Source organism: Ovis canadensis, chromosome 1 (genome assembly GCF_042477335.2).
Source record: "Ovis canadensis isolate MfBH-ARS-UI-01 breed Bighorn chromosome 1, ARS-UI_OviCan_v2, whole genome shotgun sequence".
NCBI classification, from domain to species: domain Eukaryota; kingdom Metazoa; phylum Chordata; class Mammalia; order Artiodactyla; family Bovidae; genus Ovis; species Ovis canadensis.
The window spans coordinates 176540884-176565260 of record NC_091245.1 but is presented as its reverse complement, the minus strand read 5'-3'; the positions used below and the strand labels follow the sequence as shown (position 1 = coordinate 176565260).

At 40.6% G+C, this 24377-nt stretch overlaps 1 protein-coding gene across 1 annotated transcript in view; it reads left to right on the top strand.

Moving 5' to 3' along the window:
* Positions 1-24377, top strand: part of MYH15 (myosin heavy chain 15) — a 142123-nt gene that overhangs the window by 83957 nt on the left and 33789 nt on the right. The window contains exons 28-30 of the mRNA XM_069552446.2: positions 9635-9761; positions 20749-20867; positions 23425-23621. Of these exons, the coding sequence (XP_069408547.2) occupies positions 9635-9761; positions 20749-20867; positions 23425-23621 (443 nt within the window). The remainder of the gene's footprint in view (positions 1-9634; positions 9762-20748; positions 20868-23424; positions 23622-24377) is intronic.

Genomic DNA, 24377 nt, shown 5'->3' with positions numbered 1-24377 from the left:
TTGAATATGCCATGTAGGTTGGTCATAACTTTCCTTCTAAGGAGTAAGCGTCTTGTAATTTCATGGCTGCAATCACCATCTGCAGTGATTTTGGAGCCGCCCAAAATAAAGTCTGACACTGTTTCCACTGTTTCCCCATCTATTTCCCATGAAGTGATGGGATGAGATGCCATGATCTTAGTTTTCTAAATGTTGAGCTTTAAGCCAGCTTTTTCACTCTCCTCTTTCACTTTCATCAAAGGGTTTTCAGTTCTTCTTCACTTTCTGCCATAAGGGTGGTATCATCTGCATATCTGAGATTATTGATATTTCTCCTGGCAGTCTTGGTTCCATCTTGTGCTTCTTCCAGCCCAGCATTTCTCATGATGTACTCTGCATATAAGTTAAATAAGCAGGGTGACAATATATAGCCTTGATGTACTCCTTTTCCTATTTGGTACCAATCTGTTGTTCCATGTCCAGTTCTAACTGTTGCTTCCTGACCTGCATATAGGTTTCCCAAGAGGCAGGTCAGATGGTCTGGTATTCCCATCTCTTTCAGAATTTTCCACAGTTTGTTGTGATCCACACAATCAAAGACTTCGGCATAGTCAATAAAGCAGAAATAGATGTTTTTTTTCTGGAATTCCCTTGCTTTTTCCAAGATCCAGCGAATGTTGGTAATTTGATCTCTGGTTCCTCTGCCTTTTCTAAAACCAGCTTGACCATCTGGAAGTTCACGGTTCACGTATTGCTGAAGCCTGGCTTAGAGAATTTTGAGCATTATTTTACTAGTGTGTGCAATGAGTGCAATTGTGTGGTAGTTTGAGCATTCTTTGGCATTGCCTTTCCTTGGGATTGGAATGAACACTGACCTTTTCCAGTCCTGTGGCCACTGCTGCATTTTCCAAATTTGGGGGCATATTGAGTGCAGCACTTTCACAGCATCATCTTTCAGGATTTGAAATACCTCAACTGGAATTCCATCCCCTCCACTAGCTTTGTTCACAGTGATGCTTTCTAGGCCCACTTGACTTCACATTCCAAGATGTCTGAGTGATCACACCATCATGATTATCTGGGTCGTGAAGCTCTTTTTTGTACAGTTCTTCTGTGTATTCTTGCCACCTCTTCTTAATATCTTCTGCTTCTGTTAGGTCCCTACCATTTCTGTCCTTTCTTGAGCCCATCTTTGCATGAAATGTTCCCTGGGATCTTTAATTTTCTTGAAGAGATCTCTAGTCTTTCCCATTCTGTTGATTTCCTCTATTTCTTTGCATTGATCGCTGAGGAAGGCTTTCTTATCTTACCTTGCTATTCTTTGGAACTCTGCATTCAAATGGGTATATCTTTCCTTTTCTCCTTTGCTTTTCACTTCTCTTCTTCTCACAGCTATTTGTAAGGCCTCCTCAGACAGCCATTTTGCTTTTTTACATTTCTTTTCCATGGGGATGGTCTTGATCCCCGTCTCCTGCACAATGTCACGAACCTCCATCCATAGTTCATCAGACAGTCTGTCTATCAGATCTAGTCCCTTAAATCTATTTCTCACTTCCACTGTATAATCATAAGGGATTTGATTTAGGTCATACCTGAATAGTCTAGTGGTTTTCCCCACTTTCTTCAATTTAAGTCTGAATCTGGCAATAAGGAGTTCATGATCTGAGCCACAGTAAGCCCCCGGTCTTGATTTGCTGACTGTATAGAGCTTCTCCATCTTTGGCTGCAAAGAATATAATCAATCTGATTTCGGTGTTGACCATCTGGTGATGTCCATGTGTAGAGTTGTCTCTTGGGTTGTTGGAAGAGGGTGTTTGCCATGACCAGTGCATTCTCTTGGCAAAACTCTATTAGCGTTTGCCCTACTTCATTGTGTACTCCAAGCCCAAATTGCCTGTTACTCCAAGTGTTTCTTGACTTTCTACTTTTGCATTCTAGTCCCCTATAATGAAAAGGACATCTTTTTTGGGTGTTAGTTCTAAAAGGTCTTGTAGGTCTTCAACTTCAGCTTCTTCAGTGTTACTGGTTGGGGCATAGACTTGGATTACAGTGATATTGAATGGTTTGCCTTGGAAATGAACATAGATCATTCTGTCGTTTTTGAGATTGCATCCAAGTACTGCATTTCGGACTCTTTTGTTGACCATGATGGCTACTCCATTTCTTCCAATGGATTCCTGCCCACAGTAGTAGATATAATGGTCAACTGAGTTAAATTCACCCATTCCAGTCCATTTTAGTTCACTGATTCCTAGAATGTCGACTTTCACTCTTGCCATCTCCTGTTTGACCACTTCCAATTTACCTTGATTCATGGGCCTAACATTCCAGCTTCCTATGCAATATTGTTCTTTACAGCATCGGAGCTTACTTCTATCACCCATCACATCCACAACTGGGTATTGTTTTTATTTAGCTCCATCCCTTCATTCTTTCTGGAGGTATTTCTCCACTGATCTCCAGTAGCATATTGGGCACCTACCGACCCAGGGAGTTCCCCTGTCAGTATCCTATCATTTTGTCTCTTCATACTGTTCATGGGGTTCTCAAGGCAAGAATACTGAAGTGGTTTGCCATTCCCTTCTCCAGTGGACCACATTGTGTCAGACCTCTCCACCATGACCCGCCCATCTTGGGTGGCTCCACAGGGCATGGCTTAGTTTCATTGAGTTAGACAAGGCTGCAGCCCATGTGATCAGATTGGGTAGTTTTCTGTGATTATGGTTTCAGTGTGTCTGCCCTCTGATGCCCTCTTGCAACACCTACCATCTTACTTGGGTTTCTCTTACCTTGGACATGGGGTATCTCTTCAAGGCTGCTCCAGCAAAGCACAGCCGCTGCTCCTTACCTTGGACGAGGGGTATCTCCTCACGGCCACGTCTCCTGACCTTGAACGTGGAGTAGCTCCTCTCGGCCCTCCTTTGCCCGCACAGCCGCCGCTCCTTGGATGTGGCATTGTTCCTCTCGACTGCCTCCCCTGACCTCGGGTGTGTGGTAGCTCCTCTCGGCTGCATCCCTGACCTCAGGCATGGAGTAGCTCCTCTAGGCCGCCACCTCTGACCTCGGGCGTGGGGCAGCTCCTCTCTAGATCAGGTCTAAGCTCAGGCATTGCTAAAGTCCCATGACCATCCCCTGAAGGTAGCCTGACAATGGTTTCTGACCTTATTGGAATTCCAGTCTGTGTTCCTTGTGGGTCTTTCTGGTGATGACACAGTAGGTAGGCTGGACAACGGATGCCACTAACTTGTGCATGGTGTGCGTGTGTCTCTCTTTTTTCGATTGGAGGATAGTTGCTTGACAATGTTGTGTTAGCCTCTGCGGTGCAATAACCAGCATCAGCTATAAGTACACGTACGTCCCCTCCCTCTTGTGCCTCCGCCTCCCACCCCATCTCGCTCCTCCTGGTTGTCACAGAGCACTGAGCTAAACTCCCTGAGCCATACAGCGGCTTCCCACTAACTGTCTGTTTTACCCACTGTAGTGTATATGTCAGAGCTGCTCTCTCAGTTCATCCCACCCTCTCCGTTCCCTCCCTGTGACTGTCTACAAGTCTGTTCTCTATGTCTTCATCTCTATTCCTGCTTTGCAAATAGATTCATCAGTGGTGTTTCTCTCTTGAAGGATGGCTTTGAGTTGGGAGCACTCCAAGCGGGGCTCAGGAACTTTAAATCCATCCGAACAAATGGTGGTACAAACAGCTTTGGGGGAAGTTAAGAACTTTTTCTCCTTTGTGTCCTCTGGCATCTCTTTAATAAGCCAACACTAGGAGAATTTTCACATGTTCTTTCTTCACCGAGCCCATTAATCTCTACTCTGCCAGCTCTCATCTCAAATGACTAGTATCAGATCACAGGTAAGAACCTCCTTACCTGCTGGCAGCTGAGAGGAGCCTTGATTGAGGTCATGCAGAGCAAATAACTGGTGCCAGATTCTTCCTGTGAGCAGAATCTGTAGTCATCTGGGAAGACAAACCAACAATAAAGCTTGATCTTTAAGGATGGCAACCATAGAAATGTACAATTTCTTCAGAGATACCGAGTGACTCCTGAAATGTTTAGTATTAATTTCCTTTAAATAGCACATCAATTAGAAAGAAGCACAACTACCCTGCTTTTCCTTCTCTTTTTTCCTCTCCACTGTCCCTGCCATCACACCTTCAATTATCATAAAATATAAATCTAGTGAGGACTTCGGACCTCTCTTCCTCTGTCTCTCCTGTATGCTGCATTTTGTTTGGATTCTGTCTTCAACTCAGCAATGAAAACATTCTCACTCCTTGCCCTTGTAGGCTTTATCTTCCTTTATCAGTCCAAGTGAGCACTAGAAGACCTTACTCTTTGCCTCTCATTCATCCTCAGGAACTCTTCTGTTGCTATATGTTTGAGTAGCAGTCATAAAATCATAAGAGCATTGATAGATTCACCATAAATCCATACTAATTATGTATTAATTTTATACTTACCAGCTTCCTCTGGAATTTCATTGCTGCTCAGAAGTTCTTATTCTTCTAACTTGTTTTATTTTAAAAGAGAAACAAAAATGTTTCCTCAAACTCCAACCCTGCCTTCCTGAATCCATCCTTTTACTAATTTGTTAACACTTAACTGATAAGATTAAGACCATTTATTATAACTTCTCTCTTCACCTTATAAGATATATAAGATATTCACTCAGCCGTTTCTTTCATTCTTGCTCCAAAGAATAAAATATTCTTCCACATAACCATCATTCTCTATTAAAAAAATAAAAACAGACTTTTCCATATTAGGGGTAGTATTTTGAGAGAAAAGCAAAACCTGTCTATGTCTGTCTTAATCTGACTCCTTGACCAAAGAGTAATGTTCTATTTATCTATTGATACGTAGCAAATCACCCTCAAAACCTTGAAGTTAAAACAATAATTTATCATTTTCTCTCTTGGTTCTGGGGCTTGACAGGCTCAGCGCAGATGGTGGTTGAGACTCAAGTCATCTGAAGGTTTATTCACTCGCCTGTCTGGCTCTTGGGCTGGGCTTGCTAGACAGCTGAGGGCTGTTTGGAAATGTCTCTTTCCTTGTGACCTCTCCATGTAAGCTAGCTTGACTTTCCTCACAGCGTGGTAGTCACTGGGGAGTTAGACTTCTTACACGGTAATTCAGGGCATTAAAGGCAAGTATTCCAAGAGACCAGAAACTGCAAAGACTTTTGTGAGGTTGGCTTGCAATATGGTGGAGTGATTCTGTGTAACTCCCAAGAGTGATGAGTCATAGGATAGGTTCTGCACATGGGTGTGGATACTAGAGAGTGTGGCTCATTGGTGTGCCTTGTTTGGAAACTAGCTCCCACAAGTCAGTGTATATCTCACTACCTCCTCTCTCCTTTAACTCCTGCAATGTCTTTTATTTCCCCTGATTGGGCTTCCCTGGTAGCTCAGACAGTAAAGAACTGCCTGCAATGCAGGAGACCTGGATTCCATCCCTGGGTCAGGAAGATCCTCTGGTGAAGGGCATGGCAACCCACTCCAGTATTCTTGCCTGGAGAATCCCCTGGATAGAGGAGCCTGGTGGGCTACAGTCCATGAGGCTGCAAAGAGTCGGACATGACTGAGTGACTAAGCACACATCTCAAAAGTAGTTTCTTTATTGGTTCTTGCAAAGATCAGTAATGTCTCTCTTTCCTCAAAGTAGCATGTCTAAAGCCAGACTTGCCTCTCCTGAAGCTGACATATAATTCCTGTGAATATTTTTGCCACCAGCACCCTGTTTCTTCCATCACCCAGACTCTCAGCCTAGAACTGTTTGTTTGTTTCCTCTCTGTTCTTGGCTTTCCAATCAATGCTTACAGAAGGTCAATTTTGTACTGTCTTGTAATTTTTCATTCCATCCCCACTCATATGTAAAAATTTCATTATCTGTTAACTGGATTATTGCAGTGTTTTCTAAATTATCTTTTTTTCCCCAATCTTTTAAAAATAGTGCCCATATGAATATTTTGAGAGATGCATGGCTCTGTGGAATCATGTCCTTGCTTCAGAGTGAAATCCACACTTCTGCCCTTTAAGGTACCCTGCAGCCCATGATCTGACTCTACTCCTCCCGCCAGTTTTAGATTCTAGAGCTTTGTTTCCTAGACTCCCTACTCCCTCTACTTCAGCCATGCTAGAATGCCTGCCTTCCATCAAATATCCATTTTCCCACCAATATGCCTTTTCCAAACTAAACTGTCTGTCTGGAGTGCTCAAGTTCAACTTCCCTTATTGAAATTTTTACCTGAATTCTTTTCTGAATTCTTGTAGCCCTTTTGCCATCCCCTTTGTATTGCTGCATTGTAATCTTTTCAGTTTGCTTCAGTAGAAGACATCTCTAAGGCAGAAACTAGGTCTTCTTTTACTCATGTTGACTAAGTGCTTTCCGTAATCTGTACACTCAGTTACTAGCATCAGTTTCCTACATATGCCTCTTGGGATTTCTGCGGCTCATAGATTTAATCATTTGTCCAGGGTCACAAAAATTATATGGCGGAGATGGGCCTCAACCCCTAATCCTGTGTATTTCTGTGGGTGATGGCATTCTGTTGCTGCCTTACATATTTCTTGGTGGGATAAATTGATTCTGTTCACTCTCATAGGCATATACATTTTGCTGAACTTTATCTTGAATTGTTTACTTCATCTTTTCCTGAATTATAATGCCAGAAATGCCAATACTCAGTGGTACAGTGGAAACCGAAGCATTTTCAAAAGCATATTAGGCTGACAGAGAGGCCCAGGGCAATTTAGAAGTTATAGGCAATCTCACAATTATCTTGATTATTTTGAATTCCCATTGGTTCCTGAATTTCTAGGAGGCAGCATTTTTATGTGTCATTTTAAGAACCAGCTTCAGAATAAATATGCGTTATTCCATTAACCCCTTCCTTCTTGGTATCAAATTTAGTGTCTATTTTAGGCTGAAACTTGAAGTACTTCTGAGGGTACCACCCTTTGAATGGCATGCCCCTGTCCAGGCCACTTTTAGATAAACAATCACATTGCCTTTGCAGATCCTGCTTATGAAAACACTTTTTCGACTGAAAACACAATACCAATGTTAGTGCCCATGGGTAACTACCATGGCTGTGCCTGAGGGCGAATGTCTTATGCCTGCCCAGTAGCTGCCTACTCTGCAGCTGTGCAGGGCCATGCAGGGCTTAATCACACAGGCTTCTCTTGAAACCAGGGGATTCTCTGGCTCCTTTGCTTGCCATTCCCCCAACACTGACTAAGCTGTCTTATGGAGATCTGTGTTCTTTCACCCTCAGCAAGCAGGTGTGCAGTAGAGCACACTCCTGGTCATAAGCAGAAGTGGCATTTCTCACATCTGGCTGTCTTCCTCCTGATCTAATTCACGGGTCATTTATTATTGGAGAGAACATAAAACAAAAATGGCTCACATAGTCATATTTTTATTCAGTTTCTTCCAGAATCCAGCAGTTGGATCTGGAGTCCAATTTCACACAGGATTCATGACAATTTCAATCAACTAGAATGTTAAGTCAATTAATCCTTAACATTTCCTTTGTTATTACTTCATATAACAGATGCTTAGGAATCTAGTGTCTGACTTTTTCTTTTCTTGCACCAGTTCAAATCCTAAACCCAAGACATACTAGCTGTGTAAATTTGGGCCAGGTATTTAGCCTCTCTGACCATTTCCTCATTTATAAAACAGAGGCAATCTGAATTCCTGAGGAGTACTGTGAGGAAAATGAGTGTGCCAACTTTGACTGTCAGATTACTTTCAGAAGTAGTAAAGCAAACATATTCAACAATCAAAATATTTGAAATTACAGACTATTTAGAAATTGTTGCCTGTGTTGTTTCTATAGCTTCTGGTGATGAGTGGAGATTGTGGGTAGTTGAGTGTGCCTGGCATTGAACATCATTGTTCTAACCTTTGTGATGTACAGAAAGCTGATTGAGTCTCTGCCAGGTCTAGTATCATATCCACCACCAGATATTGCACATGGATGTGCAATATCTGTGAGTAAAATTACTGATATTTCTTGTCAGCCTCCAAATGGCCTCTTCCCTTGTTTGCTAATCAGTGGATAATATACCAACCCAGTTAAAAAAAAACAATTTGGGGGTTGAGGTTTATAGGGAAAGCTTGAATGTAACCTCTAAGTAAACTTTAGTGGGTCTGTTTGCCAACCTCTCACTAAAGTTTGTAGTAATTTGAGTTTCTTATTTTGTGTCAAGCACTGTATTTGGCCTTGGGGATATAAGATGTAATTTAGGAGTCTTCCATAAAAAAAGTTAGAATAGTCATTTCTAACTATAAAATAGAGTAAGTTTACAAAGAACAATCTTCATCACAGCACAGGCTCCAGCTGGAGAGCTCCAAAGTCTTTGCTGACTCAGAAGTTTCCCAAAGGACCAAACCTGGCATCATCCTGGAGATGTTTCTCTTCCTTGGCCATTGCTATATCATAAAAATTAGTTTAACATTGAAGACTATCAGGTTTACCACCAGATTTCACAGTTTTCACCATTTTCTTGAAATGCCACTGATGTGATCTTTTCTTTGTCAAAGTAATCTCCTCATCTCTCCTTCTTCTCTCTTGCTATCCCTTCCCCTACATCTCCCCTCCTTTTTCCATAGCACTATTTCTTTATAGAGACGAAAGTCTCATATGGACTGAGAGTTAATACACATAAAAAACGAAACACAAAACCAGTAATGTAAAATCCATAGAACTGTGAAGTCCCGCCAGTGTCGCTTTATGATTTCCGACCATATTAATGATAAGAATGAAAATTACAGCTATGTAAAGGGGCCAGCACCATCTTACATTTGGAAGCTCTTGGTCCTGAAAATATTGAATTTCAAAGTCATTGGCATTAGTTTTCAGTGTGGCAAAAATTTGATGATTAGATTGGTTACTTAAGCCAGGTAAAAGTGGATAGGTCACTTAGCATATCATTTTCTTTAAACATGAACAACCAATTCTGAGAAGTTGGAGTTTGGGATTGAAATGATAACCCAACAGGGTAATCATGAGCCTACAACCTTAGTGATTGGGAGGGTCCCGTTTTCTCAGTTCAAACTTCTGTTATTACGCTACTGTATCTCAGATTCATCTGCTTTCTCCTATCCTTCTTGGTCAACCCTCTGGACTTCCTTCCTTCCTCCTCCATCCTTCCCATCCTTTCTTTCTCATCCCTCTGAACTACCCTCTTGTTTATTGATCTCCTAGTATGTGTTAGATACTATTCTAGACATAGGGGGTATAATCTGTGATCAGATGGAATCTCTATCCTCATGAAGCTTATAGTCTAGAAGAAAGGAAAGATGGTTAAATATATAATGTCAGGAAGTAATTATGTACTTCATCAGTGTTTGACACATTTCCTTCTTCTGAAAAGCAAAGAATTCTAAGAGACATTCCCCAATACCAGAGACTTGTTTTTCCATTAATACCTATAATTTGAAAAGTTTGGGCCCCTTAGGGGCCCAGACTCTGAGTGTATCGTGCTGTTTAAAATTAGAAGGTATGGTTTTCCAATGCTAGCTGTGACTTTCAGGGCAGAGGAGAGCACAAGGATCCTAGGAACCACCCCTCCCTTCCTTCCTTATGCAGCTAATTCAGCAGGTTCTCTATAAACCATGTCCAACCTTCCCTTCTCAACTTGTAGGCTAATGCTGAGAAGCTCTGTAGTCTGTATGAGGAACGCTTGAAAGAAGCAAATGCAAAACTGGATGAAGTGACTCAATTAGCAAATGACGTGACAGCGCAGAAGACAAAGCTACGGAGTGAGAATGGTAAGGAAACTTCCAGAGTTGCTTCACTTACAAGTCTCAAGCCCAGAAGAACAGTGGAGAAACCACTGAAATGATGAACCAATCACTGAGTCTGGGTGGGAATTTGAAAATTCGAGGGGCGTGGTGAGGCCCTTGATGTTATATTTTCCAAAACATGCTCTTGTTTGGGAAGGATCACCTCTGTGCCACCTTGAAAGGCCTTGCCCAACTCTCTTCCATGAAGGGGAAAAGCAATATGCAGTTGACTGGAATAGCTTTCATGATCCAAGAATGGTAGAGACTATCCGCACAGTCTATAAGACATGCTACTTTATCATGTCCACCTCATTGAAATAGGCATTTCCCCTAATTTTCAATGATGAGCCCACACCTATTTTTTATATTTATATTTTTTAAAAATTGAAGAATAGTTAATTTATAATGTATTGATTTCAAGTGTACAGCAAAGTGATTCAATTACATATATGTATATGTGTATATATTCCTTTTTCAGATTCTTTTGCATGAAAGGTTATTACAAGATATTGAGTATAGTTCCCTATGCTATATAGCAGGTCTTTGATTACCTATTTTATATGCAGTAGTGTGTATATATTAATCCCAAACTCTGAATTTATGTCCTTCTTTGATCCCTGCTCTCCCCTTTGGTAACCACAAGTTTGTTTTCTGTCTATGAGTCTATTTCTGGTTTGTAAATAAGTTCATTTGTATCATTTTTCTTTTTAGATTCCACATATAAGTGGTATCATATGATCAGTCCTGGGTGTTCTTTGGAAGGACTGATGCTAAAGCTGAAACTCCAATACTTTGGCCACCTCATGTGAAGAGTTGACTCATTGGAAAAGACCCTGATGCTGGGAGGGATTGGGGGCAGGAGGAGAAGGGGACAACAGAGGATGAGATGGCTGAATGGCATCACTGACTCGATGGACATGAGTTTGAGTCAACTCTAGGAGTTGGTGATGGACAGGGAGGCCTGGTGTGCTGCAGTTCATGGGGTCGCAAAGAGTCAGACACGACTGAGCGACTGAACTGAAATGAACTGAACTGATATGATGTTTGTCTTTTTCTGTCTGACTTACTTCACTTAATATGATAATCTCTATATCCATCCTTGTTGCTTTTGTTGTTGTTGTTGTTCAGTTGCTTAGTTGTGTCCGACTCTTTGTGACTCCATGGACTCCTGCATGCCAGGCTTCCCTGTCCTTCACCATCTCCTGGAGCTTGCTCAAACTCATGTCCATTAAGTTGGTGATGCCATCCAATCCTCTCATCCTCTGTCGTCCCCTTCTCCTCCTGCCTTCACCTTTCCCAGTATCAGGTCTTTTCTAATGAGTCACCTCTTCACAGCAGGTAGCCAAAATATTGGAGATTCAGCTTCAGCATCAGTCCTTCCAATGAATATTCCAGACTGATTTCCTTTAGGATTGACTGGTTTGATCTCCTTGCAGTCCAAGGGACTCTCAAGAGTCTTCTCCAACATCACAGTTCAAAAGCATCAATTCTTCGGTACTCAGCCTTCTTTATGGTTCAACTCTCACGTCCATACATGAGTATCTCTATATCCATCCAAGTTGCTTAAAGTGGCATTATTTCATTCTTTTTTTATGGCCAAGTAATATATATATGCGGAGAAGGTGATGGCACCCCACTCCAGTACTCTTGCCTGGAAAATCCCATGGACAGAGGAGCCTGGTAGGCTGCAGCCCATGGGGTCGGACACGACTGAGCGACTTCACTTTCACTTTTCACTTTCATGCATTGGAGAAGGAAATGGCAACCCACTCCAGTGTTCTTGACTGGAGAATCCCAGGGACGGAGGAGCCTGGTGGGCTGCCGTCTATGGGGTCACACAGAGTCGGACACAACTCATGTGACTCAGCAAAATATATATATGGGGCTTCCCTTGTGGCTCAGACAATAAAGAATCTCCCTACAATTTGGGAAATCTGGGTTTGATGCCTGGGTTGGGAAGATTCCCTGGAGGAAGAAATGGCAATGCACTCCAGTATTCTTGCCTGGACAGTTCCACGGGCAGAGGAGCCTGGCGGGCTATAGTCCATGGGGTCGCAAAGAGTCAGACACAACTTATATAGTATAGCCTTAAGTCAAAGAGCATGATCCCTCCAGCCCTCTTCTTCTTTCTCAAGATTCTTTTGGCTACTCAGAGTCTTTGGTGTTTCCATACAAATCTTAAAATTTTTTGTTCTGGTTCTGAGGAAAATGCCATTGGTAATTTGATAGGGATTGCATTGAATCTGTAGATGCCTTGGATAGTATGAACCTACTCTCTTTTGACCTCTTTGCTATGTTTTGAAAATACCAGGCATACTCCCACCCTAGTGTCTTGCCCTGACTATTTTTTCTGCCTAGAGTACCCTACTCATCAATAAAAAACTTAAAGATGAGAGTTAATCAAATAGATCTGGGGGAAGTCAGGATAGGCCTTGTTGAGAAGGTGACATTTGAGTACTCTCAACCAGTTTTCTCCATGTGCTTCTTTTTTGATAGAATTTAATACCCTCAAAGAAACTACATGCTTGACATAATAAATAAGTTTGTCTTGTCTCCATCTGCCACAGTGTAAGCTACATGAGGGCAGGGGCCTTTATTATGTTCACTGATATGTTAGTCATCGAGAGCAATGCCTGCCATTTATTGAGGATCCACATTCAACCAGTTAAAATTAGAACAATGTTCCATGGCTTATTCTTAACCATCAACCACTATTAATGAGGTTTTCCCCCTCTATCTTTTACATGATGTCAATCTATTTTCTTTTTCAATTCATCATGAGCTTTTTTGTATCTTGTATAGTCATTATGAGTGTTTCTCATCCATCAATTAGATGGACAATGGTTACTTCATCTTGCCCTGTAACTGGCTTGTCTGCTGTGAACAGCTAGCTGTTTGTCTGTAATTAGAATGATTTTTAGTAATATATTCCCAGAGATAGACTTCCTAGGCCAGTGAAAATAAACAATGTGTTCTTGATACCCAGAGGCACTCACTTTAAAAGGACAGTGAAGGCCATCTATCCTTCCAAATGAAGACCATTTATCATTCTGCCTGTGGACACCTCTGTTTCTAGATGCTAAATCTGGTTGTTGTTGTTAAGTTGCTCAATCATGTCAGACTCTTTGCGACCCCATGGACTGCAGCACGCCAGGCGTCCCTGTCCTTCACTATCTCCTGGAGTTTGCTCAAACTCATGCCCATTGAGTTGATGATGCCATCCAAACTACCGATTTGGAACTCCAAAAGAGGAAAGTGTTTTACATTCTAGCAGCGACACTAAGTAGGACTCTTCTCATGCTGATGACAGGGTGTGTGACACCTGGCCTCAATACAAAACCCCTAATTTGATCTTGGTGCCATTTAGGATATAGTCTGTGTGGGGACCGTGCAGTCTGGAGGCTAAGCTGCAGAATGACTATATGTCTGCTCTGAAGGAAGTGCTATGTACAATTTGTTTGATAGGCATTACCTACCTCCCTCTACTTATTGGTATTAATTTTCTATTCACTTTTTTGATGAGGAAATTGGTGGGTAAGTGAAATGAAATTGGATCTGAGATGATAATTCTGCTTAGGATGCAGGGCATTTTATGTCCTTTATTCTTGGCTTTACCTTTTGGCTCGTGTACGGATTAAATTTTAAGTATATACCTATCCAAACCTCCCCTCCTCTCACTAGGACGATGGTCCAGATTTTTGCTGCTTTTTTCTTTTTAGCTGCTGTTACCAAAGTTTCTTTCTCATGCCCTGTCCTGTCCACTGATTATAGTCTGCTTTCAAAGGAGACCAATAGTAGATGTGATCAGTTAAGCCATGTTAAGTGGATCCTAGTTCTGTAAAATATGTGTTATGTTAGTCTCAGTCCCTTAATGGATTGCCATTTCCTCAGAATACTTTTAAATATGGTGTGTGACCTAGAGTTTCTTAAAGTTTGGCCCATGGAACCCCAGCAATCATCAAGCCTCTTTCAGGGGAACTAAGTGAGAGGTTAGAGCGCTTTCATGCAATACTAAGATGCTGTTTGCTCTTTCAGTTCTTTTGCTGCTGTTCTAGATGGTGCAAAAGCAATGATGATTAAAACTGCTGGAGCCTTATCATAAACCAAGGCAGTAGCACCATGCTGTAGTATTAATCATTGTTTTTGCTGGTATATACTCAAAAGTTTAAAAAAGAGTCAGTTTTACTTAAGAATGTCTTAATGAAACAGTAAAAATTAATTATATATGAACCTCAAGTATAATCTTTTTAATATTCTGTGTAACAAAACAGAAAGTGTGCATAAAGCACTTCTGTTTCATACTAAAGTAGGATGTGTGATTGTTTAAGTTCTGAGCTAAACTAGCAATTTTTCAGGAAGAGTCGTATTTACTTGAAAGAATATTTGACAAACTATGCTTATTCAGTCTTAGATATTTGGCAGATATTTTTGCAAAAATGAACAAAGTGAGCCTGTCACTCTAAGGAAAACTACTGATAATATTTGTTGCCAATAATAAAAGTGGAGCTTTTAGGTAAAAATTAGATTTTGGAAAACATGTGTATGCCATAATGAGCTTGATGGCTCTCAATTCTTGAAGACTCCCCTCCCCCCCTTTTTTTTATTGTGTATAGTATTAGTTTCAGGTATATAATATAGTGATTCAGCATTTCTCTGTATTACAAATTGATCAACACAATAAGCCTAATAACCATCTGTTAACATACAAGATTATTTCAATACCATTGACTGTAACCCTTATGTTATACATCATAGCCCCATATTTTATAACTAAAATAAGAAGTTCATACCTCTTAATCCCCTTAACCTATTTCACTTAACTCCTCCATCCCCTCCCCCTCTGGCAGCTACCAGTTTGTTCTCTGTGTCTGTGAGTCTGTTTCTATATTGTTTTGTTTGTTCTTTTTTTTTTTTTAAGATTCCACATGTAAGTGAAATAATATGTTATTTGTCTTTGTGTCTCCGTGTCTGATAACATTATACCCTCTAGGTTCATCCATGTTAATGCTAATGACACAATTTCATTTTTCATGGCTGAGTAGTATTCCATTACATTCCATTGATCTATGTGTCTATTTTTTACGCCAATATCATAGTTTTCATTGCTATAACTTTGTAGTATAGTTTGAAATCAGGTTGTGTGATACCTCCAGCTTTGTTCTTCTTTCTCATGATTGCTTTGGCTTTTCTGGGACTTCTGTGGTTCTATACAAATTTTAGGGTTATCTGTTCTAGTTTTGAGAACATTTTTGATAAGGGTTACATTGAATCTGTAGATTTCTTTCAGTAGTAATATTTTTTAATGATATTAATTCTTCCAGTCTATGAACATAGAGGATCTTTCCATTTACTTGTATCTTTAATTTCTTTCCTCAATTTCTTAGTCTTCCAAGAACAGGTCTTTTAACCTCTTGGTTACATTTAATCCTAGGTATTTTATACTTGTTGATGTAATTGTAAATGAAATTGTTTTCTTCATTTCTTTTCCTGATAGTTTGTTATTAGTGTACAGAAATGTATCTGATTCTGTATATTGATTTTGCATTTTGCAACTTTATTGAATTCATTTATTAGATCTGATAGTTTTTTGATGGAGGCTTTAGGGTTTTCTATGTATAGTATCATATTATCTGCAAATAGTGAGTTTTTTCCGCCCTTTCCTATGTAGATGTCTTTAAACCCTTTTTCTTTGTAATTGCTGTGGCTAGGACTTCTAGTACTGTGTTGACTAAAAGTGGCAAAAACAGACCTCCTTGTCTTGATTCTGATCTTTGAGAGGTCTGACCGTTGAGTATCAGGTTAACTATAGTTTTGTCATAGATGATATTTATGATGTTTTCTGTCTCTCTCTCCTCCTTCTGCTGCTACTGCTGCTGAGTCGCTTCAGTCGTGTCTGACTCCGTGCGACCCCATAGATGGCAGCCCACCAGGCTCCCCCGTCCCTGGGATTCTCCAGGCAAGAACACTGGAGTGGGTTGCCATTTCCTTCTCCAATGCATGAAAGTGAAAAGTGAAAGTGAAGTCACTCAGTCGTGTCAGACTCGTAGGGACCCCATGGACTGCAGCCCACCAGGCTCCTCCATCCATGGGATTTTCCAGGCAAGAGTACTGGAGTGGGGTGCCATTGCCTTCTCCACTTCTCCTTCTGGGACCTCTCTAATGCTAATGGTAGTATGCCTGATGTCCCAGAGGTCCCTTAAACTAATCTCTGTTAAAAATTCTTATTTCTTTTTTCCTGTTCTCATTGGATGATTTCCAGTTCCTCATCTTCCAGACTGCTGATCTGTTCTGCATCTTTTAATCTGTTGTTGATTCTCTTAGTGTGTACTTTCATATCAGTTATTATAATCTTTGGTTCTGATTGGTTCTTTTTTATATTTTTGTTGAAGTTCTCACGCTGAGTTCATTCAGTCTTCTCCTGAGTTTAGTAAGTATCTTTATGAGTATTACTTTGAATTATTTTCTTACATATTGCTTAGCTCCATTTTATTTAGTTCTTTTTCTGGAGTTTTGTTTTGTTCTTTCATTTAGAAAGTATTCCTTTTTCTCCTCACTTTGCCTAACTCTATGTGTTTGCTTCTATGTATTAGGTAGATCAGCTCCATATCCCAGTCTTGAAAGAGTGACCTTATGTGGAAGGTTTCTGTGGGGCTTAGTGGCACAATTCCCATGGTCACCAGAGCCACTTGTTACTGAGGTTTTCCCTCTTTGGGCTGTGTTCATTTTCTTATTGTGGTTGGGCCACAACTGCTGTGGGCACACTAGTTGGGAGAGCTGGTACCAGGCCTGGCTGGCTACATCGCTTGGTTGTGACTGCTGTAGATGTGCTGTGGATGGAGCTAACCCCCAAGTGGGAGCTCCTTTGAAAGGAGTGCTGATGCTGGCCAAGATGTCCCACCAGGTCATTTGGTGTAAGATCCACTTTGGCAGGGCATTGGTGCAGCTCATGCCGCCTGTTTGGTGGGGCAGTCATGGAGTGGCTTTTGAGGGGTATGCTGATCCTCAGGGGAATGTTGGGGTGGAAGTATACCCTGTTAGCCAGGTTGATTGAAAGTAACAGAAATGGTGCCCACCAGCTCTGGGCCAGCTAGGTGGCAGAAGAGTTAATAAATGAATAAAAATGTGACCACAAGTGCTTCTGCCCCTGGGGAAAGTTCTGCCAGATCCTGCCCTCCTGCATCCTAATAGTAGTCAATACTGGCCATCTCCTTCTTTATGACTCAGGTGTTTTTCAGGCTGTTGCCTCTGCATTGAGACCTGGAGCGAGTCTGTACATGAGCAGTGTTTCAGTTTCCCACTGCCTTTTGGCTTTCCCTGCCCTAAGCCCTGCTGATTTGCACAGCCAGAAATCATGGAAGTTTGTCTTCCCCATGCATGTACACTGGGCTGGGGAGCCTGATGAGGGGCTTGGACCCCTCACTCCCTAGTGGGGACCTCAATAGTTGTGATATCCCTCTCACTTATTAGTGGCCTTAGTGGGGGTGCATGTTCTGACTAGACCATGTCTCTGCCCTCTTCCCCTTCCCCATATGGCCTTTTCTTTATATTCTCAGTTATAGAAAATCTGTTCTGCTAGTCTTTAGGTCATTCTCAGATAGTTGTTCTATATTTAGTTGTAGTTTGGTGTATCTGTGGGAGGAGGTGAGCTCAGGATTTTCCTTCTGCTCCATCTTGATCTGAACCTTAAAGGCTTTTTTAAATAAGATAAGTAGTGATGTTACCAAGTATGATTTTTTTTTTATTGTGTGATGAAATGTGTTAACATTTGAAAAATCTGCATAATTGAGTAAACATATATTTTTCAAATCACCACTACCTGGTGCTGAAAAATGATGTATGGGTAAAAGATCCATTCAAAGTTTAAAACCAATCCATGAATTTTAATGGAACAGAATAAAAAATTTCATTTGTTTGGTTTATACCATTAACCCTTAGGAAACTTCTATTTGTTGAGTTTTGGTATAGCATCAAACAAGCATCACAATTATCTGAAAAAACTATCAAAATACATCTCCCTTTTCTAGCTACTTATGTCTGAGAGGCTGGATTTCTTCATATGCTTCAACCAGAACAGTTGGATTCCTCAACCAACTCACTTTTATTAAGCCAGAGAGTTTTTTAAAATGTAAAATAAGCTGATTTTTCTCACTAATTTTTTGTTTGTTTTGGAATATATAGCTTTGCCTCTAAAAACTGTTACTTCTGTTAACATGTCTTTAAGATTTTTATTATTTTAAAATGAGTAAATACGTATCTTAAATTTCTCTTTTAATTTCAAATACACTGTTAATGTAAAACCCATATACACAATACCTCTGTGGGGTCCTCAGTGATTTTTAAGTGTATAAAGTGTTCCTAAGACTAAAAAGTTTGGCAATTGCAGTTTTAATCCAAACAGAGGCTTTCTTATAATGCTGAGAGTTTTAGAACTTCTTTGTATCAAGAGGAGTGGGAGTCATAAATATTTGAAGCTTTTGTTGTTGGACTAATTACATAATAGAATTAACATTTTTTGTTGAGGATTGGCTCTGCTTTAGTGCCATTTCTAATAACCAAGTCATTTCTCACCTATTATGAAAGAAATAAGCTAAGCTGGGAAGGTAGACTAGAGTGAAATAAAATCTACCCATCTCTTGATCACATTCTCTACTCGTTAATGAAAATTTCTAGTCTTTATTTAGCAATTCAGTCTACAAAGTACATTCACACTCAATTAATTTTCACTAACAATCTTTTATTGTTATCCTCAATTTACAAATGAGGCAAAGAAGTTGTAATTATCTAAAAATTATATGGCCAGAGATTTGTAGAATCATGCATAATAAACAAGAGAGCATGCCACAGAAGAAAGAATGTGTTCTTCAGGATTAAAAGCTTAATTTGACTCTACATCCATTGGTTACTAACTGTGCAGATTTGTGTCTCAATCACATTTAAGTAGGCAGCTGTTTTTTCCCTTCTGAAAAATGGGTAATATAATACCTACATTATCAAATAGTTATGAGAATTAAACTGGATAATATACATAAAATACTTACCCTGTGGAAGATTCTCAATAAATGATACCTACTCATCTCACACGCTAGTAAAGCAATGCTTAAAATTCTCCAAGCCAGGCTTCAGCAATACATGAACCGTGAACTTCCAGATGTTCAGGCTGGTTTTAGAAAAGGCAGAGGAACCAGAGATCAAATTGCCAGCATCCGCTGGATCATCGAAAAAGCAAGAGAATTCCAGAAAAAAACATCTATTTCTGCTTTATTGACTATGCCAAAGCCTTTGACTGCATGGATCACAATAAACTGTGGATAATTCTGAAAGATATGGGAATACCAGACAACCTGAACTGCCTCCTGAGAAACCTGTATGCAGGTCAGGAAGCAACAATTAGAACTGGACATGGAACAACAGACTGGTTCCAAATAGGAAAAGAAGTACATCAAGGCTGTATATTGTCACCCTGCTTATTTAACTTATATGCAGAGTACATCATGAGAAACGCTTGGCTGGAGGAAGCTCAAGCTGGAATCAAGATTGCCGGGAGAAATATCAATAACCTCAGAAATGCAGATGGCACTACCCTTATGGAAGAAAGTGAAGAAGCACTAAAGAGACTCTTGATGAAAGAGGAGAGTGAAAAAGTTGGCTTAAAACTCAACATTCAGAAAAGTAAGATCATGGCATCTGGTCCCATCACTTCATGGGAAATAGATGGGGAAACAGTGGAAACAGTGTCAGACTTTATTTTTCTGGGCTCCAAAATCACTGCAGATGGTGATTGCAGCCATGAAATTAAAAGATGCTTACTCCTTGGAGATCCAACCAGTCCATTCTGAAGGAGATCAGCCCTGGGATTTCTTTGGAGGGAATGATGCTGAAGCTGAAACTCCAATACTTTGGCCACCTCATGTGAAGAGTTGACTCATTGGAAAAGACTCTGATGCTGGGAGGGACTGGGGGCAGAAGGAGAAGGGGACGACCGAGGATGAGATGGCTGGATGGCATCACTGACTCAATGGACATGAGTCTGAGTGAACTCCGGGAGTTGGTGATGGACAGGAACGCCTGGCATGCTGCGATTCATGGGGTCGCAAAGAGTCGGACATGACTGTGTGTCTGAACTGAACTGAACTGGAAGGAAAGTTTTGACCAACCTAGACAGCATATTAAAAAGCAGAGACATCACTTTACCAACAAAGGTACATCTAGTCAAGGCTATGGTTTTCCAGTAGTCATGTATGGATGTGAGAGTTGGACTGTGAAGAAAGCTGAGCACTGAAGAATTGATGCTTTTGAACTGTGGTGTTGGAGAAGACTCTCGAGAGTCCCTTGGACTGCAAGGAGATCCAACCAGTTTATCCTAAAGGAGATCAGTCCTGGGTGTTCAATGGTATTAGTGATATTGAAGCTGAAACTCCAACACTTTGGCCACCTGATGTGAAGAGCAGACTCATTTGAAAAGACCCTGATGCTGGGAAAGATTGAGAGCAGGAGGAGAAGGGGACGACAGAGGATGAGATGGCTAGATGGCATCACCAACTCGATGGACATGGGTTTGGATGGACTCTGGGTGTTGGTGATGGACAGGAAGGCCTGGTGTGCTGCAGTCATGGAGTCGCAAAGAGTTGGACATGACTGAGCAACTGAACTGAACTGAATATTGGGTTGGTCGAAAAGTTCATTCGAGTTTTTCTAGAACATCTTACAGAAAACGTGCACAAGCTTTTTGCCCAACTGAATATTATGTTATCTAGTCATGCTTATTACCAAAAATTAGTTCTTTTTTAGGGCTCTCTTGTGAATTCTGGAAAGGATCATTTTCATGATTTGCTGGTAAGGACTCTTGTACTCTTTTAAATATAAAATATATATAGATCATATTAGTTGCTTTTAAACTCAGTAAGTTAAGTGGGAAAGGGAGTAGGTGAGAAAAAAGACCATGATTAACTTATTTTGTGAAATCTTTTTGTAGGTGAGTTCCGAAAAAGGCTGGAAGAAAAGGAAGCTCTGATAAACCAACTTTCCAGGGAAAAGAGTATCTTCACTCTGCAGATTCAAGACCTGAAAGGGCAACTGGCAGAAGAAACCAAAGTAAGGCATCTATTATTTCTCACCAGGCATTTCACTGTATTTTTTTTTTAATAGGGTTTGCTAGGTTGGCTTGAATATCTTCTTATATAAAAGAAGAAGAGTAAGTGCTGTAGAAGTTAAGGGGAAAAAGACCTGTTGGATCTTGGATATGCTGAAAAGGACTCTGACCACTGAAGGATCATCCTCAGTAATTCAAATTGCTTTTCTAGTTTGTCAGATTTAGAGCAAGGAAAGTATGTGTTTCCCTTTTGCATTATTACTTGAACAGAACGTCAGCAAAGTTCTTTATGGATTTTTGATTCTGAATTGCACAAAGAAGTGGAATTAATTAAAAGACCAGAATAAAATGAATGGGACTGGATTCATTCAATATTACATTTAAATTGTCAAATGAATTATAGATATTAGTTATTTCTTCCCAAGAGAATATATAATGTTGCTAGTAGGTGACCTCGGTGAATGTGATTCTTTAATGTTAAAGCATAGTGACTAAAATGAGAGATGGATTCTTTGAGCCCTGGTTTCCAAGTCTATTCTTATTTCATATTCAAGGCATCTTCTAAGACCCCAAAGGACTTCATTTGTATATAATCTCACTTCAAAGGCATCTAGTCCAAGGGTAAAAGTCATTGACTCTGCAGATTTCTCTTTTTAAATGTTTTCTTTTATCCCCCACATTCTCCTTATTTTCTATATTATATGTCCATTTAAAAATTACTACCATGATTCATGCTTCAGACATCATGCTGGATGCTTCTTTCATGCCATCTGAACCTTCAGATGTTAAGTCATATGAAACTGGTAGAATTAGTTTTGTTTTGTTTTTTACATGAAGTAACCAAGGCTGTGAGAAGACAAATAACTCATCCAAGGTCATGTAGCTAATAGTAGACTGTAGGAAGTTTAGCAGGTTCTGAAATGACTAGATTTACGGTTTAGAAGATCTCTCTGGCTGACTTCTCTGGTATGCCAGGCTTCCAACTGGCATACCAGCCCCCCCTTTCTCAGTCCAAGCCTCCTTCTGTGACCCTACCTCCTATAGCTGCGTCTTGCATTTACTCACTTCTAATCACCCTGGCTGCCTCACTGCCTCTTAAATAAGCCGGCATCATTTGGACTATTCCTACTATTTGAAGGCCCTTCTTGGAGGCCTTTGGGGGATGAGGAGAAGAATCCAAACATGTGTCCTCATGTCAGTCTGTTTTATGATGTCAGCAATTTTATTTATTAATTTTTGTACATACTTGTTTTCATATATCCTCCTCCATTTAGGTTCTTTGGACAAAGGCTTTGTCTCCATTTTATTTACTTTGGTTAACACTATTGCTTAGAACAGGTGTTCACTAAATATATATTAAATGAGAGGAAGGATCACAATTTGAAGTCAAGTTTCCAAGATTCCAATCCCTGTGTCCTTCTCAGTGTTAGTTGCTCAGTCGTGTCTGACTCTTTGTGACCCCAAGGACTATAGCCTGCCAGGCTTCTCTATCCATGGGATTTCCCAGACAAAACCACTACAGTGGGTTGCCATTCCCTTCTCCAGGGAATCTTCCTGACCCAGGGATTGAACCCGGCTCTCCCACATTGCAGGCAGATTCTTTACTGTCTGAGCCACCAAGGAACTGTATATTAATATTATTGCTCCTCATTCATAGCCCCTAGGTGTCTGCCTGAGCCTGCCATTAATCAAGCCTTGTGCTTTCAGAGCTGCATCTCTCTGAGAAGAGGTTTTTTCCTAATTTGTATTAAGGACCCATGAGGACTGGCAGAGACCCTGCTTCTTCCCACTAGACTAGGTTATCTCGTGGGAATGATGTTGCTAGGTTAATCAAACCATGCTTAAGTGACAAATAATTATTAGCTCTACAGTCCAATAAATACAGAAGCCACTACTATGCTACAGGTGGCTACCTGAATTTAAATTGACATTAATTAGAATTAAATAAAATTGAAATTCAGTTGGGCACATTTTGAATGTTTAGCAGCCACATGCCTAGTGGTTACCATATTGGACTATATATACATATAGAGAGAGAGAATATTTTCATCACTGTGGAAACTTCTATTGGATAGCACTGTTTTAAAGTAATAAATATTTTAGAGATTTGCATGTTAAATAAAAGATTTTGTTTTCTTTATCAATGGAATGAAAAGTCTAGACTAAACTCAGTGGTCCTTTCTAGTCCAAACAAGACCAGTGTCTTGTATATTGCTAAATAGAAATCTTACTACCTAAGTGATAGTGAGTGTTCTTACTACCTTTGCATGCTGCTCTATTTCTAGAACTCCAGGCCTGTCTATTATTGAAGCCCACATTGTCAGGCTGGCATTTCCCTAAATAGAACTCTCTTCCTTGTTTTAATGGCAGCAATTAGAGACTCTCTCCTTTCTCTTCTTGTCCCAAATTCTCTCCCGAGTATTAACTAACTAGGTTCAGGTTCAGCTTGCATTTGTGGCAGGCGGTTATTAACCTTATCTAAAAAAGATGATGTCACCTCTAAAGCTTTCATCATTAATGGTGGTGGTGCCTTTTTATACCTGTGTGTGTCCCCTGCAGTCACAGAGTGCCCTGGCCCAGGCTGTGAAGTCGGCCAAGCGTGATTGTGACCTTCTACGAGAGCAGTACGAGGAAGAGCAAGCGGCCAAGGCTGAGCTGCTGCAGGCCCTGCTCAAAGGCAATGCTGAAATGGTGAAGTGGAGGACCAAGTACGAGGATGACACCATCCAGCGTGCTGAGGACTTGGAGGATGCCAAGTGCGTGGGACAGGGCTACCCTGACCCTGGAGTTAGTTATGCAGAGGACTCTGAGAATAGTGGCTTTGTCTTCAAGGTTTCACATGTGCACTTAGCAAGTCCTCACCAACTGTGTGAATAAGCCCAAGACCAAAGCTGAAACAGCCACCACTGGCAAGAAGCACATACTCTAGAAAGGTTCAAAAATTAATATTATAATACAGAGTGACAAACATTAGAGAGAAATCCTGGGGGGAAAGAAGGTTCTTTCTAGAGATAGAAGTCTTCACAGATGTGACTGAGCTATGGTCTGAAAGCAGGCTAACATGTAAAATCCTGGGTTACATTTGGAACACCAGAATAATGGAGTCCATGTCTGTAAACATCTCCATAAAGTTATCGAAAAATGTCTCTGATCTACAACTTGTAGACTACAAAGTCGTCTGTGAAGATGGACAGGGGCAGCTGGAAATGTGTTAGGATCTGTCATCCTGTCTATGGGACAAAGTGTCCTTTGAAAAGAAATCGCCTTTGGGCAACCTCTAAGGTTAGGACATGGGTTTTATAGCCAACACTACATAAAGGCTTTAGAAGTTCTTCCGGGAACTACAGAAGTTTGGGGCCTACGTGAATTAAGACTTAGTCCCAGGATGTAGTTCTAAAGCTTTTTGCTCAGAGGTCAAAGAACTGTCTGTCTTTGAGAAACAGTGTCAAACCAGCATTAAAAGTTGACTCAAAATAGTATGCCCCTGGCTTGGTAGCTTGGCAAAAATCCAG